The 17499-nt window shown below is 44.0% G+C and overlaps 2 protein-coding genes across 2 annotated transcripts in view; one reads left to right on the top strand and one right to left on the bottom strand.

Annotated features, from left to right (window-relative positions):
* The window catches only part of CCDC146 (coiled-coil domain containing 146), a 66299-nt gene extending 54212 nt beyond the window's left edge, over window positions 1-12087 (top strand). The window contains 5 exon segments of the mRNA XM_040593901.1: window positions 36-264; window positions 6422-6550; window positions 8077-8214; window positions 9625-9873; window positions 11084-12087. Coding sequence (XP_040449835.1) covers window positions 36-264; window positions 6422-6550; window positions 8077-8214; window positions 9625-9873; window positions 11084-11287 — 949 coding nt within the window. The 3' untranslated portion in view covers window positions 11288-12087.
* LOC121088197 (gamma-secretase activating protein) overlaps window positions 11549-17499 on the bottom strand; it is a 49835-nt gene continuing 43884 nt past the window's right edge. The window contains exons 28-31 of the mRNA XM_040593900.1: window positions 16027-16088; window positions 13988-14092; window positions 13745-13838; window positions 11549-12686 (exon numbers count right to left, since the gene is read on the bottom strand). Coding sequence (XP_040449834.1) covers window positions 12586-12686; window positions 13745-13838; window positions 13988-14092; window positions 16027-16088 — 362 coding nt within the window. The 3' untranslated portion in view covers window positions 11549-12585. The remainder of the gene's footprint in view (window positions 12687-13744; window positions 13839-13987; window positions 14093-16026; window positions 16089-17499) is intronic.

Raw genomic sequence — 17499 nt, 5'->3', positions numbered from 1 at the left:
AAAAATTTTACCTTTTCATTTTGGGCTTATTGCAGTGGTCATCTGCTCAGAGATCGAGAAGAAGAAATAGGCATTTTATATGAAAAGATAAACATGCAAGAGATGTTGTGTAGAAATGGAGATATTGAGATGCAAGTTATGGATGAAAAGATTAGATTCCTGAAGCTGAAGGTAGATGAGAAAAAGAGACAGATTAAATTGTGGTTCAAGGCTCTCCCAGTGAAGAATGCCCTGGATGCACATCTGGTGGTACTTCAGATACAGGTTAGTGGGAAAGAAAGCTTTTTTTTGTATTATTTGTATTATTCTGTATTTTAAAACCTAAGGTAGTTTCATAGGAAAAAACGTCTGGATCTTTATTAAAACAAAGTTCAGTTTATTAAAGTTTATTAAAACCTGCCTAGCCAAACATCGATACATGTTTTTAACTTCAGGTATGTGAATTTCTATGCTTATATGTACTGGCTGATGCACTTTGTTATGCACATGCAAAACACTTCTTGGGTATGGAATCTCAGCTAAACCACCCCACAGCATGAAATGTCAGTATGACTAAACAGGAGAATAGGAGTCATTGGGAAAAAATGGGAATGTAGATAAAATTTGTTAAAACTCTGTTGATGGGAGTAGGTGAAAGGGCAGGAGATACACTTAGCTTTTCAAATTTCTAAAATAATAACTCAATTCACACTTGACCCTGAGCCTACTCTAGAAACTCTGCTGCCTACAATGATATAATCCCCATATATTTTCTTCTCCACAAAAACAGTGTAAGTTTTAGTTCTAGTTACAAAATGACATTAAACAACTAACAAACTGCAGCATTTGGAACATTCTTTCCTTGCTTTCTGAAATGGCTCATTTACTTATGACCTTATCTCTAGATGGTAATTTTTTCCATACATATTCTGTCAGTGCCTGCACAAAATCGTAAATTAGGGTGTACCATTGCCTTTCATAATTGCATTGATAGAAACTGTGACTTAAATAGTGCTTGCACTGTCCTGTTTCTTCTGACCTTTTAAAGAAATTGTATGCTTCACTAAAAGAATAAAATGTACAATACCTTTTGCAAACCATACCCCAAAGAACTTTACAGTGCTACTACAGATCTAAATGAGCAGAGGCAGTATGGAGAAAAAAAAAAAAAAAAAGAGGATAAACTAGGGGGGGAAATAAAAAAGATGTCTTCAGGTAAGATTTAGAATGGGGCAAACAGACTAACAAAATGCAGATGATTTCTGTGAACTGACAGTGTCAATCATGAAACTTCTTCTGTTCTGCATTCATAAAACTTTCTCATTCAGATGATGGTTCAGGTGGAGCCTAAAATCACCATTACAGGGAGGCTATTGTTACAGGTGCCTTAAATCTTTTTGCAATATTGACTAAGGTCCAGGTAGACAACACCCACAACCTCTGCCTCATCCACTAGGCAGGTCACCTTGTCATAGACAGAGATCAGGTTTGTCAAGCAGGACCTGCCTTTCAAAAACCCACACTGGATGGGCCTGATCCCCCAGCTGCCCTGCATGTGGCACGTGATGGCACTCAGGATGTTCTGCTCCATAACCTTCCTGGCGCTGAGGTCAGGCTGGCAGGCCTGTGGTTCCCTGGATCCTTCTTCCTGCCCCTCCTGTAGATGGGTGTCACACTGGCTAACCTCCGGTCTGCTGGGACCTCCCCAGTTAGCTGGGACTGTTGGTAAATGATGGAGAGCAGCTTGGTGAGCCCCTCCCCCAGCTCCCTCAGTGCCCTCGGGTAGATCTTGTTCAGCCCCATAGACTTGTGTGTGTCCAAGTGGAGCAGCAGGTCACTGACCAAGTTCCTTCCTGTCCTGGGCTGCGGGGACTTCATTCTGCTCCTCGTCATCCCTGTCTTCCAGCTCAGGGGGCTGAGTAACCTGAAGGTAACTGGTCTTGGTATTAAACTGAGGCAAAGCAGCATTAGGTACCTCAGCCTTTTCCTTGTCCTTTGTGGCAATGTTCTCCCCTGCGTCCAATAAGGATGCAGGTTATCCTTGGCCCTCTGTTTGTTTCTAATGTATTTGTAAAAACTTTTTTAGTTATCTTTTATGGCAGCGACCAGCCCGAGTTCCAGCTGGGCTTTCGCCTCTCTAATCTTCACCCTGCATAACCTCGTGACATCCTTGTAGTCCTCCGGAGCTGCTTGCCCCTTCTTCCAAAGGTGGTTAGCTCTCCTTTTTTTCCCTGAGTTCCAGCCAAAGTGCTCTGTTCAGCCAGGCTGGTCCTCTCCCCTGCCAGCTTGTCTTTCAGCACATGGGGATCCCCTGATTCTGCACTTTTACGACTTCTTTCTTGGATAATGTCCCACCTTGATGAAGTCCTTGGCGAAACGATTCATTCAGGCATCTTGCAGGTTACACTCCTCCTTATGTGTCCAGGTAGGACGGTAGCCTTTCTTGCAACATGATGTATTGATTCATCTTCATGTAAATGTATGTAACAACCCAATTCTTTTTTAAAGAAAGGGTATCACATCAGTTCACCTTGATTTCGTATTTGTACAGGTAATTTTTCCTGCCTAAATGTAGTACCCTGCATTTGTTATTTAATATTATCTCTTTTGTGCAGACTTTTTTTCAGACCAAGATAATTTTGAATTTGAATCTTCTCCTCCAAATAGTATTTGCAGTTTCTCGAAGCTTAACCTCATTCTACTGATGTAGTACTTACCTTATACTTTCATCAAGAACCCATTTCCTTAACTTATTTATGAGAATGTCATATGAAACACTATCAAAACTATATAAAAATCAAGACATACGATAGCTTCTATTTATCATCCACACACCTGTTAAGTTGTTACAGTAGGAAATTGGTCTGGTTTGGCGTGACTCAACACCTGTGTTGGCTGTTATTCCAACCTTTTTCCTTTTCTAGCTACCTACAAAGAAAGGCCAATGATTTGTTCCAGATTTATTCTTCAGAAAGTGAAGATAATTTATCTTTAGTTCTATAGCTCCTTTCCCCCCCACTTTTAAAAGTAGGTATGATATTTTCCATTTTCTAATGCTCTACATACCTCACCTGCCTTCTCTGAGATTTCCAAAATAAGGACCAGATCTCCACTTCTTGAGACTAGTCCCTTTATCTAGGCTTGTTCCATCTTGTCTGTTCATCCTTCAACAATTCCTCTTGACTGATTACAATGAAACGTAGAAAAGCCTGTCTTGTAGTGCCTTTTCATATCCCCTGTATGAAAGCATTCCAAGAAAGGAGGGGGTTTGGTGGGGTTTTTTTAAGACTTAGAGCTCAGATAAAGCGATAAAGCCTTGTCCAAGAAAAACACTACTAATTAGGAGAAAATAAAAAAAAGATGCCTATAGTCACATCACTTAAGCAGGCAGAGAATAGCATGGTTATCTCTAAATGGGCTTTGTTTTCTGTAGTTTTGGATTAAACTGCATATAATCACTTACAATTCATATTGCATTTAAAACTAAGCCTAGTATTTAAGTTGAACATGAAACTTCTTATGCTTTTTTTTTTTTCCTGGTTTGGACAGCATTTTAGCTGCGATAGTCCTTCTTCTCTAACTAACTATTCAGTCCTGCAAAATTTTACTTGGTGAGCTGTCCCTAATCTCATTAAGGTACCACTGCCTCCAACAAGGCATTTTCACCTGAGTTAGTGGTTGAGAAATTTGGCCCCAGACAGGAAACATCCCTGGAAGCATAGCTGCATCCTGTTGTTTATGCTGGTCCTGCTCTTACATCCTCCCACTCTTTTTTTTGTATTTTTGGGCTTGAGTTTTAGTTGTTTATAATGAAAATAAATCTTTCAGCACCTAGTTATGCACTGAATTGTGGTTTGCCAAGGAAATTGATCATTACAGTCATTTAAGGTTTTTATTTTGCCTGCTTTTAGACAAAGTGTAAAAGAAAGAGCTGTGTGATGCTTTTTTACCAGAAAAAGAAGTATTTAAGACAAATGTTCCGGTAAGTAATGTTCTATTCTGACCCGAGAAGATCTGTCAGCTTTCCCTTTTCCAGTTAAACATGACTTGTTAACTTCAGTGAACAAACTCCATCCCGGTAGCAACATCTAAACATTTACTTTGTATTTTGATGACTGTTCCTAACTTTGTGAGCCAGTGACCACTTCTTTCCTAAAGAATACCACCACCTGCAAATAATAGCACCACCTAGCATTTACAGCAACTTACTTGGGTTATGTTTTGTCGGTGCTAATAGATCAAGAGTGGAGTGACAATGCACTGACAGATGGCCAGGTGCATATTAAAGCACAAAACCCCAACACTGTCAGTCTTGCAAATCCAAACATGAAAAAATGGTCCCAGTCACTCTTTCAGCGAGTATTTACGCAAAGCATGGATGTCCATCGAGTGTATTCTGGGAAGCGTTATTCCATGGGAAGGTCTCACATCAGAAAGGTCAGGGAACACCTGCCTTTGTGGGTCCCAGGAGTATCACATCGTTCAGTGTCACCACTGAGTCACTTTGGGACACATGCCTGGGAACTTTAACGTGGAAAACTTGGATGCCTGTAAGGATGAGACCTTTAGTGCTAATGAGTGGGAAAGTGGGACTTTCAGATTTAACTTGCAACCAAACTGTCAGGCACTTTGTCATGGTTTAACCCCAGCTGGCAACTAAGCAGAGGGCTGGGGAGGAGAATCAGAAAAAAAGGTAAAACTCAAGGACTGAGATAAGAATCATCTAATAATTGAAATAAAATAAAATAAACCCAACAACACTAATAATAACAGCAATTGTAATGAAAAGGAAAGAAAAGGGGAGAGAAATAAAATCCAAGGGGAAGAGGAAAAGAAACAAAGTGATGGCCAGTACAGTTGCTCACCACCCACTGACCGATGCCCAGCCAGGCCCCAAGCAGTGATGGGCCAGCCCCAGAGAACCCCCCCAGTTTATGTACTGGGCATGACGTGCTATGGTATGGAATATCCCTTTGGCTGGTTCGGGCAGCTGTCCTGGCTGTGTCCCCTCCCGGCTTCTTGTGCCCCCCCCAGCCCTCTCGCTGACCAGGCCCCAGAAACTGAAAAATCTCTGACTTCGTATAAACTGAGAAACAACCAAGAACATCTGTTGTCAACACTGTTCTCACACCACATCCAAAACACAGCAGTGCACCAGCTACTAAGCGTAAAATTAATTCTATCCCAGCTGAAACCAACACACATGTGCATTCTCCCTACATCCCTAAATGGATCCTGTGGGTCAAAGAGAAGTTTGTGGGGAATAAAGGAAGACATCACCCCAGAAGCTTGGTGTATTCCTGAGGATGAAAAAAGTAGCCCGAGGAAAAGAAGCAGGTAGAACTCAATTTCTGGCAGACAGCAGGGTTTACCTCTGTCCTGCAACCGTCACACTATATTCCCTTTTTAAAAAAAAATAAATTAATGGCTCATAATCTTCCATGTTACCCTCCCCCCTTCGCAGTACAAGGAAACCTTCTCTGTTAAAGTCTGTGGGATCAAGCTCTGGAGGTGAGTTAGGTGGGGATGTGCTCCCACCGTCAGTCTCAGAGGAACCCCCGGTGCCCACCGCAGCCCCTGTGCAGCCCCCTCCACTGCTGGAGGCACCAGCTGGGCCAGGCTGCAGAGACCTGGGGAGGGGGAAGGAAGCGGGTGCAGCAAGGGCTCCCCCCCTCCTGCTGCCCCTCTCCCTCCTCAGGACAGGAGCCACAGCTGGGGCAGGTCTCACAGCTGCTAACCGCGGCTGTGGAGGGGGGCCTGAGCCCCCTCCACCATGGCCCAAAGGACATAAGTTTGGCAGCACCCACCTGTGGCTTTACATCCAGGCCACCCAGCAGAAGCTGGAGAAGGTATCGGTCCCTGGGGCAGCCTCCTTCTGACTTCCCAAACATATTCAGAAGGTGAAAATCATCTCCTGGTCCAGGGCTTTAGTCGTGATACCTGGTGGCTCAGAGAAGAAGCCTCTTCTGTGTGGCTGAATTATTTGTACACCATTTCAGGTGGTTGTGTTGCACGTGGAGAAGGGAGTCAAGGGAACGAGCATTCAAGGCATTTGAACTACTAATAAGATGAAACTGATTTATATTTACGTATTATAGGGATGCCCTTCTGTGACACAATCTACTGTTTCTCAGATTCCTGTTTGTTGGCAATGGGACAGGAGGATGATGTATGTCCACCTCTGGTTTTGGAGGGAAATTTTTCCCAGCATTTGCGTAGCCCTACAGCGCCCAAGTGTCCCACACATCTCCCGGCAGGGCTGCAGGCCTGCCTGCCTCCAAGCCCTGGTGCTGGCAGCGCTGCCACCCCAGTCACTTTAGTGCAGTTCTGCTGGTGCAAATCAGAGACAAGAGACCTTCCATCTCCAGCCGCATAGCAACACATAGCGGGGCTTTTGGCTTCTTGTGTGAAAAAATAACCCTTGTGGCTTTTTATTTGCTAGTATTCCCAGTGCAAGGACAGGATTAAATGGATGGAGGAAACCCTTGCTGACCCCACAAATGACAGTAGAAGGTGAGACTTGAGAGGGAAGGACCCGTCCCCACCTGAGCTGCTAAAAAAGATTGAGCAGGTAACATCACTTCTCTTATCACAAGCCATCCTGCTATGACTGACTTCTTTTAGGAAAAGAAAACAGTATCTTTTTAAAATAAGTTTTCTGTAACAGGAATTAAAATAATTATGACTAGCTCATGGGAACTCTAGCCCAGCATCTGCTTTCCAGGACAACTGGACATGGGACATTTTGACTTTGAGCAGAGGCTGGAGAGGGGGAGCTCTGTGTGAATACCTGGCTCCGCAGCACCCTCTGTTAGCTGCGCCGCTCGCATCACGGGCACTTCAGCGCAGACCCTCCTGCTTCACTACAGAAAAGCACAGCAAAGGCAGCAGAGGGAGATAAATACAGAATAATAAACCACTGAAAAATGAAGCCGTCGTTATTCTGCAACTGGCTTGTAGCTGTTCCACCACTATGCACGGGCTGCAGTCCCACTATCCACTTGGCAAAGCCCGTGTGTGACACAGAACCAAGCATCCTTCTCAGGCTTTGGCTTCACTGCCTTGTTTCCGTGCCGAACAGGGAGCCGCAGAACAGACCTTCATGGCAGTGGCAGCCAGGCCAGCCAAGCAGCTGTGTGCCTGGCTGCAGCACTGCCAGCGGCTGCAGGAGGGAGAATGCTTCAAAATGAAGCATTAGGTCCAATATGAAAGCCGATTTCAGGGCACCTCCTGTATGGCGCGTGAGGGGAAGGTAAAGGAATGGAATGACTGACTGTGGTATTTTTGTCTGTCCCATTTGTAGGGGCACAGAACTCCCCCCACTGCAGTTGGTGTTCGGGGGATTCACGCGGGGCTGAGAAGGTGTCAGGGTAACGGCAAGCCTGGAGCACTACACACCTAAGTCCTCCTTTTGAAATCGAGCTTGTAGGGATTTACATGAATGCTTCTGCTTGAATTACTTGAGCTTTTTGCTTTGCTGCCCCATATTCCTTGACAGGAGGGAGCTCTGCATAGCCAAGCAGGCTACAACACGGCCCTCTATTACCAACCTGCACATTAAAAAGCTGGGTCGAGTCCTGACATTTACATTTAAATGTTCTCATTCAATCTCCTTGTGATTTTAAAGTCCTTTTAATTGCACAGTAGTTTCTTTTCTTAGTCTTTGGAGGTCATACTTTTTTTTTTTTTAGAAGCAGGAAGGAAAAGGTATTTAAAATAAGAGCCAAAACCTTTTTATTATGATGTGTCTCCAGGAACTAGAAAATTTGGGTTTTTTTAGAAAAAAGATCACTAGAAAAAAAACCCATTGCTGTCAAAACACAGCAAGACAGTAATAATGCTGCTGTCACCCCTGGTCCCCCAGAAGGGCCTGGTCTGATGTGGAAGAACTGTACGACCGACAGTAACCAACTGAACCAACCTTGGCCTGATACTTGGCAGAGAGGGTGAAAACTCTGAGAAATCTGATGGTGAAGTGATTATTTATGGCTGTTCATGAGTATTATTTCAGCAGCTCTCAAAGCAATCACAAGAACACCTTGTGCTGCACCTTCCCCTGTCACTTACCTACACCCTGTTTACTCCTTCTCTATGCAGCTAGAAGTAGAGCTAGTACAGAAGGAGGAGAAGTTGCTGGAGACAGACTTTCTCTACAAGCACGTTTCCCGGTTGACAGACAGAATCCATGCTACAGCAGAGAATGGAAAGCAGGGCACGCTGCTGTTAGCTAAAAGGGTAAGAAGGGCATTGCACGCTCTGCTTGCCAGCCTATACAAAATGAAATCATATCTAGGCAAGAGGCAAGATGACTCACTTGGAAATTACAGAATTGGCTGGAAATATTGACAGGCAAATCATATGTTAGTCTTCAGAAACTACAGGCAATTAGCAGCAATGGTGATAGATGTACTGAAAGCATTAGGCGAGTGTACTTTCTTAATGAAAGAAAGTTGCACCATAAATAGCACCTTTCACCGACATACCCGATTAGCTCTTGCTCAGGTAGATGCTCACAAACTTGGTAGAATCCTCCTTTTGCACGTGTACTTAACAGCCTTTCCACAACAAACACGTCAAAGGCTAAAAAGCAATAAGAAAAAGCCAGGTGAATTTTGCTTCAATATACAAAAAGATAAGCCTGATATCTGCCTCAAAATTTCTTTGTTATTTAGGTGGGGAGCACCACACAGGAAAGAAATACCATTTTCAATACAATCGCTTTTATGTAATTATAGATATTGTCTTTTAACTGCCAGTAATACTGTTCGGGGAAGAGCAAAAATCCTCCAACCCCCGCCTCCTTATTGAAGAGGCTGCAAATAGAGCAGAGCTGAGTGAAAAGCAGAAAAAAAAAAAAGAGTGAGTAATTAATGTAAACCAAGGCCAGCCAGGGTGGATTCCCCCCACCCCCCACCCCCTCAGGTGTTAGATTTGGCCCTTGCAAAGGCTTAAACCAAAACACATCCTTACAATAAATCTTTAACTTTCCACAGAAAGAGAAATAACATGGGTGTTATTTGGATTTCTGAAATCCTGGCCACAGGCTAATAAACTATGGTAAAAACAGCAGCGTGCTAAAAGTTTGCAAGTGCTCTGACTCACTCAACTCTCTATTAGTCACTTAAAAAAAGAGTATTTAAGGTTTGTTGCGGTTTTTTGTTTAAATTATCTCTACCTAGACTCAAGGACTCCTTCCCATTCTTCCTTAATTCGCCCACCTGCCTAGGATAACTTGACAACCCGCAGCCCTGCTGTGTCCACATTATGACGCAATTATCTTGTAAGGATCAGGCTTATTACACAGTTATTACAGTCATTTGTGCAAAAACTCAGTAAGAATTGGGGCAGTGGGCCTCTGAGGGCAGCAGGAGTTCTGCTGTTCAATGAAAAGGGCAGGGGGTAATTACAAACTCGCTTTTCTGTATCTCATCTCGGAGTAATTGTGACTCCTTACGCTGCCAGTTCCTGCGGTTCCAAGCAGACACAGAAACACAACCTGTTTCATTAAGTCATTTTCAAGTACAGAACTATTTTTTAAATCCTTGTCAAGCTGGACTTGTTCTCACATACATAATGCTTACCCAGGTGTCATGCCCCGTGTCTAGAGGGAAGCCCTAACTAAAATGCAATTGTTACTTATTCCAGACAAACGAACTGCGGAAGATGATAAAGGACAGAACCCGTAAGGCGATGGCTCTCGTTGCTGAGTTATCCATGAAGCAAGCACTTGCCATTAAACTCCAGCAGGAAATGAAAGACAAAGAACAATTTCTGATGACTGTTTCATCAAGGATAGCTCAAGGCCTTCCCCCTCCGAAAGAAACAGAAGACGAATGGTTGAAGATACTACACGATGAGAGGATGCAAAAGGAAGTGGCTGAAGCCAGAGCTAAAGTAAGTTTTTGCCATACGTTGCGATTAGATCCTCGGCCCCGTCTTTTCACTGCCCCAGCTCACCTTTCTGCCAGAGCTGTGCCAGCTCACTGTGTAGCTCTTCGCCGCCACACACGGAGCTCTGGGAGTCAGTGGAGGGGGTGGCAGAGGCAGACGGCTACTGAAGCGGTACACGGTGGGTTTGAGCAGTTTTAACCGCAGTCTGGCGGCACCGCTTAGAACCAGTCACCGAATCTTAAGCAGCGAATACACTAAAAGTCAGACTTGCCTTCTGCTGAAGCGGTTTGTGTGGCCGTGGTGTCTCGGCATGATGGGGGAGAGGGTCGTCGCTGAAGTTCTGCTTCCCATTTCATTTCAAGGTAAAGCTGCAACAAGTTGGGGGTGGGGTTCAGGAAAAATAAGTTTAGTGTCTTCCACATAACCAGATGCGGTGAACATCGGGTCAGAAGTAGCGAGGACAGAGATTGCTGAGCAAGACAGCGAGGAGAGGCAGGGCAGCATTCCAGGTACTACCCTGCTGGATACCATGCCTCCTTAGCGGGGACAGTCGGTGATCCCAGAGCAGAGAGCTCCCAGAGAAGAAGTAGTAGCACAGAACTGAGCCAGGCATACTGTGAGAACTCCTGCTGCTAGGAAACGAGCTTTGTGATATAGGAATCCCTTAGCTGATCACTCCAAGGGAATCTGAAAGGGGCGCTAAGCTGCGGCAGGAATACCCTGTGCATACACTTAAAGAACTTGAAGTCACACGGAAGTGCTGCAGTAAAACTGGTTTAGAATAAGAAACTTCTCTGTCATTAACACTTCTCATGCTGTGACTCAGCTTCCTTTCAGTGCTGTGGACACAAGTGTTCAGGAGCCACCGCTGTCAGCACACACAGAGCCCTGTTTTGAAGCATCGGATCTATCGTCTTGTTCCTGAGATGTTCTGTGCACTTATTACAACTTTTAAAAGTTCATCCAATCTCCTTTCCTCACAAACAGCAAAAGCATTACAGGCTCAAACCATATACTATTTAAAAGGACAAACTCACATCGACGTGGTCAGTAGCTCATTGCTTTCCTTTCAATACCCCTCTGGGTTTCCAAGTCTGGGAAGGACTGGAGTAACGGTGTTCCCTTTGTAAGGCGTTCTGCATGTTGGCTCAGGAGACTACCGGCATTTTAAAGCATGTAAGCACAATGTGATCAAAATGCGTTACTTCCACAGCGTGCTGCAGAAGAGGAACAAGCTGCAGCGCCTGGCTCCATCCACACGACAGCTGAACAACGCCCAACCGCCTATATCCCGGATGACGAACACGGTCTCCCAGTGCCACGGCCCTACGGCACCCTGGCTCCTTTCAAACCACGTGAACCTCGTTCGAATAGGAGACATTTCAGAAAACCTACTGTAAAGCCAATTGAAATGTGAACAGACAGCACCTACAGCAGGCAAGGGTGTTACTGAATCCGGAGGGTCAGTAGCATTTACACTACAACGGAGGAATAGTTGTTAGCGTTTAGCCAAATTCCATAGTGAAAACAAAGTAGTAATTAAAGCCCAAAGTGTAGCTCAATAGTCAGTGACACAAGTTCCCTTCTCCTGGCTAGGAGGAGCCTGGTACCCCAAATGCAGCACAGCATTTTAAACTGTTAAGAAAAATAAGAGATACTTACTACATACTACACTTACTTTTTTTTCCAGGTGAAGTTTTATTGCATCTGATTGTATTTTATAATACATATAATTAAAAAGAAATCTTCCTTTGTTATTAATATTATACAAAGTCCCCACCGGTTATATAAATAAACCAACATAGCTTTCTACAGTCTGGGATTGGAGTTCATGCTTACCAGATAAATTTTAATTACACTGAGAAAATGATTCCCTCCCTCTGTGCAGTTCCTGAGAAAGCTAACGGTCTTGCTCCACTGATGGCAAGGACAAGGAAATGACCAGGCACTTGCTGAGCCACTCCTGAGAAGTGGAATTTTTCATTTCATTGGTAAGGAACAGAAAGCATCGGTGGAAAGTACTCAGGGAGAACATCAGAGGTTGTTACTGAAAACCTCCAAAATCTGTCAAATTGTCAATGAGCTTCACTACTTTAATAGCCTGAAACTTTGATAGAGTTGGTTTTAAACCAATAAAGACTGCAGATATCCTACATGTCAGGACTTAAATCTTCTCTGCATAGCAAACTGCTATTACTATTTTAAAGTCACAGTTCAGAACTTAAAAAAAACCCAACCCCCAAAAACACTGGTTCAGTTATGTACAAATAGAAGTTGAAAACAAAGGAAAAACAACCTCCGTAATTTCTTCCTGAAGCTGAGGTTTGAACTGTAACACTACAAGTTGTAAGGAAAGAATTAAGTAACACTCTGTCCAAGCCACTGTTAAGATACATTTCCAAAGAACTTCCTTCTTGTCCTGTATTATAGTTCCACTTATTTGACCACTTCAAAACAAAACCACAGATCTGTTTCAAACCTGGGTTTGCGTCAGAAGTATTCCTCCAGGACTTTTCTAGAAGTTGGGAATTTCAGCCTTAATACATTGGACCAAACACTATTTTCAGCAGCTTATGTCAGTAATGGTGGCTACCCAAAACTGCAGATTATTTGGGAAACAACATGATATTTAAGTTTAAAAAAAAGTATTTGTTTGCAAACTTGTATACTTTTATATGAGCACTACAGTTCGACAGTCTTCAACAGCATGTTATTTCAGGAATGTTCGAGGCCCAAAAGCGTCACAGTGTGTTTGAGTGCCGTTTCCTCTACAAATCGTATGTTAACATGGTCTTGTTTTTCATACGGATTCATACCTAAAAAACATAGTGAGAAAGTTAGTATTTACAAAGTTGTTAAGTGTTCTTACACACTTAATCCCGCACTCTATTGAACATCTTCATCTAAAATACCAAAAGATAAGTTAATAGAGGGAACAGTGTTTTCATTTACACCAAACACCTGCAGCTTTCAGTGGAGTCATTTGGATGCTCCTCATGGCAAAAACTTCCCTATTAGTGGGACGTAAGTAAACGATATCCCCTACAGAGGGGAGCCAGACCATCTCTGGAGGCCACTAGGGATTTCCATACGTTGCATCCTACACTGGAGATCCAAACCAAGGTTTAAGCACAGTGGCTATGTTAGTGCTAGTACATAAAATGGACCAGGGCGCAGCCTCATATACTTCTATATGGTTTAACTTTTCTTCCTCCCCAAATGGGATGACATCCATACACGGACAATCTTGTTTCAGCCTTCAAGTCCTTATCCTGACTTTTATTTTGCTTACCAGTACAGGCATCGCCAGTAACGCTACTGACAGTCCAATGCTTCCCTTAAAGGCACCTTTTTCAGTGGAATTCAAAATCTTCAGACGCTTTAGTTCACTGTATGCAGCAAGTGCCCTAATCAACTTGAACTGCATTTCACAAAAAGGAACTGCTTTGAGAAATGCCTGTTACTTCAGCGCACCTCCTGATCTAGCGACGCGGGTTCTCTTTTCTGGGGTGGAACATCTGATTTTGGTTGCCTCAGCCACCATACTGCATAAATGAGGAAGCCCTTCTCCCTTCTCCCCATTTGCATACAGAATTACAGTGACCACCACACTGTACACCGACCGCATTTCACTACGAGTTCCGAAAAATGCAAGTTTGCTAACCGGATCCAACACAGAGAGGACTCAGAGGAAAGGATATGCAGCGAAGAAGCCCTCCGACAATTCCCAGCAGCAGAAAGACAACCAAACCTATGTGCTGGGACATCACTGGAGTTTTAGGACTCAGGCATTTCAACATAGTCAGGATACAGCCGAGCGTGAGCATGAAAGGGTAACAATTACTGGTCTTCCAAAGCAGAGAGTTAGCATTACCTTCATCCTCTATCTCTGCCAACACATTAGTCAGGTAGTTCAGCGGCAAAAACTCTACAGGGACTGAGCGTCTCTCAGGGACAGGCCTGCTACACTGCAAGGGAGAATATTTCAGGTTAGTTCAGAGTCCCACAGTACCAAATTTCAGTGTTATCTTTAGTGTGTTATAGTCTACAGCAAGGTCAGGAATCTCAACACCGTCAAAGCAAAAGATTACCAAAAAAACGGCCTGTGTGCTCTTACCTGCCTGTCCCCGAGCTTCTCAAGCAGAAGTTTCACATATTTCCGTGCAATGAAATTAGCATTTATCGGGTGATTCCAAAACTGACGAACCTTTTGACCAAGAACCTAGTAAGCAAAAAAACAAAAACCCCAAACCTCAGAACATAAACACAGGACAGTGGAAATTTAGGAGGGGGAAAGGAGGAAAAAACCTGAAACAAAATGCAGGCTGTAACACAGATGCTTTGCTTTCAGACACTGATGACAGAAACTAAGATGTCCTAATTTTTAGCTGCAGAGCCTTCCTTTCATAGCCAGTAACTAAAAGATTACAACACGCTCCCAAAACATGGGGAAAAAAATCAAAACCTTGCTACACAGTACCCACCGAGTTACTCCGTTTCATCAATCAGTCTTGTCATTACCTCTGTCCTACTTTTGCATGCATACTTAAGTGTTAATTGAGGCTTAAAATAACCCTTTCTCCTTTATTGTGGCTCTTTAGATCTATTCTCCTCCCAAAGAATAACCCAGATGCCCCGCTCCTCAATGATCCATTCGGAACAGGGCTTCTCTCGGGCTTAGTTTAAGGAACCTTACAAAAGCAGAATGCCGACGGAACACAATCTGCATCCCATTATATAGGCCATCATCTTGGGAATTGATAACATTGATTCACAATCCCAAAAGCAAAACGGATTCAAAATCGGATGTCCCAAAGCTTCCAATCCTAACTAATAAGCAAACAAATAGGAACACACTGTGAAATTAGCTCCACCTTCTGCTCTTTTCCCTACCTAGATCTTTTTTCACCCACCCTCACTTTTTAGTTGCATTGCAATACAGAGTACTGAAGGGGTTCATTTGGGAAATGCCGTACAGTTTCAACAGTGCCTAAATACTTGCTTCTGATGCAACTGAAGTCACCTACTGAATCTAACCTGCTCAGAACAGTCCGAGTCACCCCAAAGCGTCCTTTTTGGCAAACAAACAATTATCTGTGTTTTTTTTCCAAAAGCTGTAAATAGATACAATAAGGCACTGAGTCTACAGCGCGTAAGTAGCAGTACACGTCCCCTAAAGCACTCACAGCTCAGCCCTCTGCTTCCAGTCGGGGTTGGAATGGTGCTCCCCACCCACCCGGCCTGGGGCTGACCCCAGCTCACCAACCCATGCCCAAAGCAAGACACAGAAGACAAAGAACAGCCTGTGTATTTCTCCTTCCCTAGCCCTCCTCCAAACTGCTGCCAAAGAAAGAAGCCCTTGTCAGAGGAAAACTAAAGCAGCACTTCTGGCCATCTGAACTACATGTAGCAGCTCATAATGAGCAAACAATAAGCAACTTGAGAAAAGCCTGTTCTACAGCAAGGCACACCCCACGGGGGGATCCCTGGTTTGCCTCTGCTCACTGTGACGTCGTGCTTCCTCTGCAGTGCTGTGCACTAAGAACAGAAGGGGAAAAGGAGAAGTCAACCTCCCATTCTGTTGGCACGTTTAAAGGAGCATCAGTAATTAGTTCCAGCACGTGGCTAAACGAGTCACCTTACCAACAGACAAGGCTGGGAGATTTCAGAGAGAGGGGGATCTTGTAATTCAATCCTCTCCACAGTTGTGGTACAATCAGATTTTACAGCTTTTACTGTACCAGCTTTTGAACATATTTGATAAAATGTATAAAACCAAATGCAGGTGTGACAAGTGAGAAAGGCATTTGTAGATGCTAAGAAACACACACAACCCCCCCATAAATACTCTCTAAACCCTGTTAAACCCTTATTGCTTTATGCAGACAAGTACTCAGCAGAACAGTGTCAGTGTTGTCTGTTTGATTCCTGTAAGGTACTGGAGACACTGTGAAACACTAGGGACAAGTTGTAATTTAAATTACCAGAGTACCCTACGGGTCACGAGCAGCAGATGGAGAACCTGTGGAGGTTGAGGATATATCTGTGCCCTATTCAAATCACAGCTAAGTCCTCCATTGGCTTGATCCCACGCACAAGGAGGAATTTCCTATCGATTCCAAACTCCAAGAAATTACATCCGATGTCATAAGTTACCTCGGGAAGCCTCATGACAATACTGAACTTCAGTTTTTCATTCTTCTCAGTGTCATCCAAATCTGTAAGAGAAAGCGAGTCAAAAACCACCAAAACAAAGAACAAACCAACCCCCAGCAACCACATCGCTAAAACTTTCAACTTTCACTGAAGACATTCTGAATAAATATCATCCCCATAATGAAATGAAAATTTATTTTGAAATAATGGCTATGAGGACTGTTATTTACATTTATACCATTTAATACCATTTACATAAATATTTTTCTGTGTATTTGCCCGTAACCTCATATTTTATGCAACAACTTATACAGTAATTGAAACATGTTTTGACTAAGTAGAGCTCCAATTTATCAAGACCAGGCACAGATTAGTACAGTATACTGTGTTGTCTCTTTCTTGAACACTGGAGACACAGCACATTACAAGGGAGCACAGCTGCAGCTGTGGTGACATGCATTACTGTTAGAGAATCTTACCCCAGTGCTGCTTCATCCCAGGAAACATATGCTACAAGTCCCCTTTCCTCCCCTCCGATCTAGAAAAGGCAGTTAACATGGGTGTGATGCCAGCTGTGCCTGCAACGGGCAATTTGTCCCACTCTCCATTTTATTCCCCAGTCATTCCTACCATACATGTGCTGCTTTGCTCCTAAGCCTCCTTTGTGGAAACTAGCTACTTCGCTTCCGCTCAGAAGAAAGCCACATACAGAACACAATCTGCTCTCGATAACTACACAAGAACTTAACTCCGACTTTTAGTTAACATGACATTATACTTAGAAGACGTCCACAAGTTCAATATTTACTAAAAACATTGGGATGCTGGGTCAGGTAGGCTTTTCTTTGCTTATTTTGAATTTTTAGTGCACAGAGCTTCAAGCCATTTGCCAATCCCAGCACTAGGATTATCTCAGAATCATAGGATTATTTAGGTTGGAAAAGACCTTTGAGATCATGGAGTTCCAAATCCACCACTAAACCATGTCCCTGAGCACCACATTATGTGTTTTTTTAACACCTCCAGGAACGGTGATTCCACCGCCTCCCTGGGCACCCTGTTCCAATGTTTCACCACCCTTTCAGGGAAGAAATTTTTCCTAACACCCAATCTAAACCTCCCGTGGCTCAGCATGAGGACACTTCTTCTTGTCCTGTCACTTGTTACCTGGGAGAAGAGACCGACCCCCACCTGCCTACAGCCTCCTGTCAGGGAGCTGCAGAGAGCAGTAAGGTCCCCCCTGAGCCCCCTCCTCTCCAGGCTGAACAGCCCCAGGTCCCCCAGCTGCTCCTCACCAGACTTGTGCCCCAGACCCTTCACCAGCTGCGTTGCCCCTCTCTGGACACGCTCCAGCCCCTCAACGTCCCTCCTGCAGTGAGGGGCCCAAAGCTGAACCCCGTGTCCGAGGTGCGGCCCCACCAGTGCCCAGTGCAGGGGGACGGTCACTGCCCTGGCCCTGCTGGCCACACTGTT

Source organism: Falco naumanni, chromosome 5, assembly GCF_017639655.2.
Source record: "Falco naumanni isolate bFalNau1 chromosome 5, bFalNau1.pat, whole genome shotgun sequence".
Classification (NCBI taxonomy): domain Eukaryota; kingdom Metazoa; phylum Chordata; class Aves; order Falconiformes; family Falconidae; genus Falco; species Falco naumanni.
Note: the sequence above shows the minus strand (reverse complement) of the source record. Positions and strands in the feature narration are given on the sequence as shown.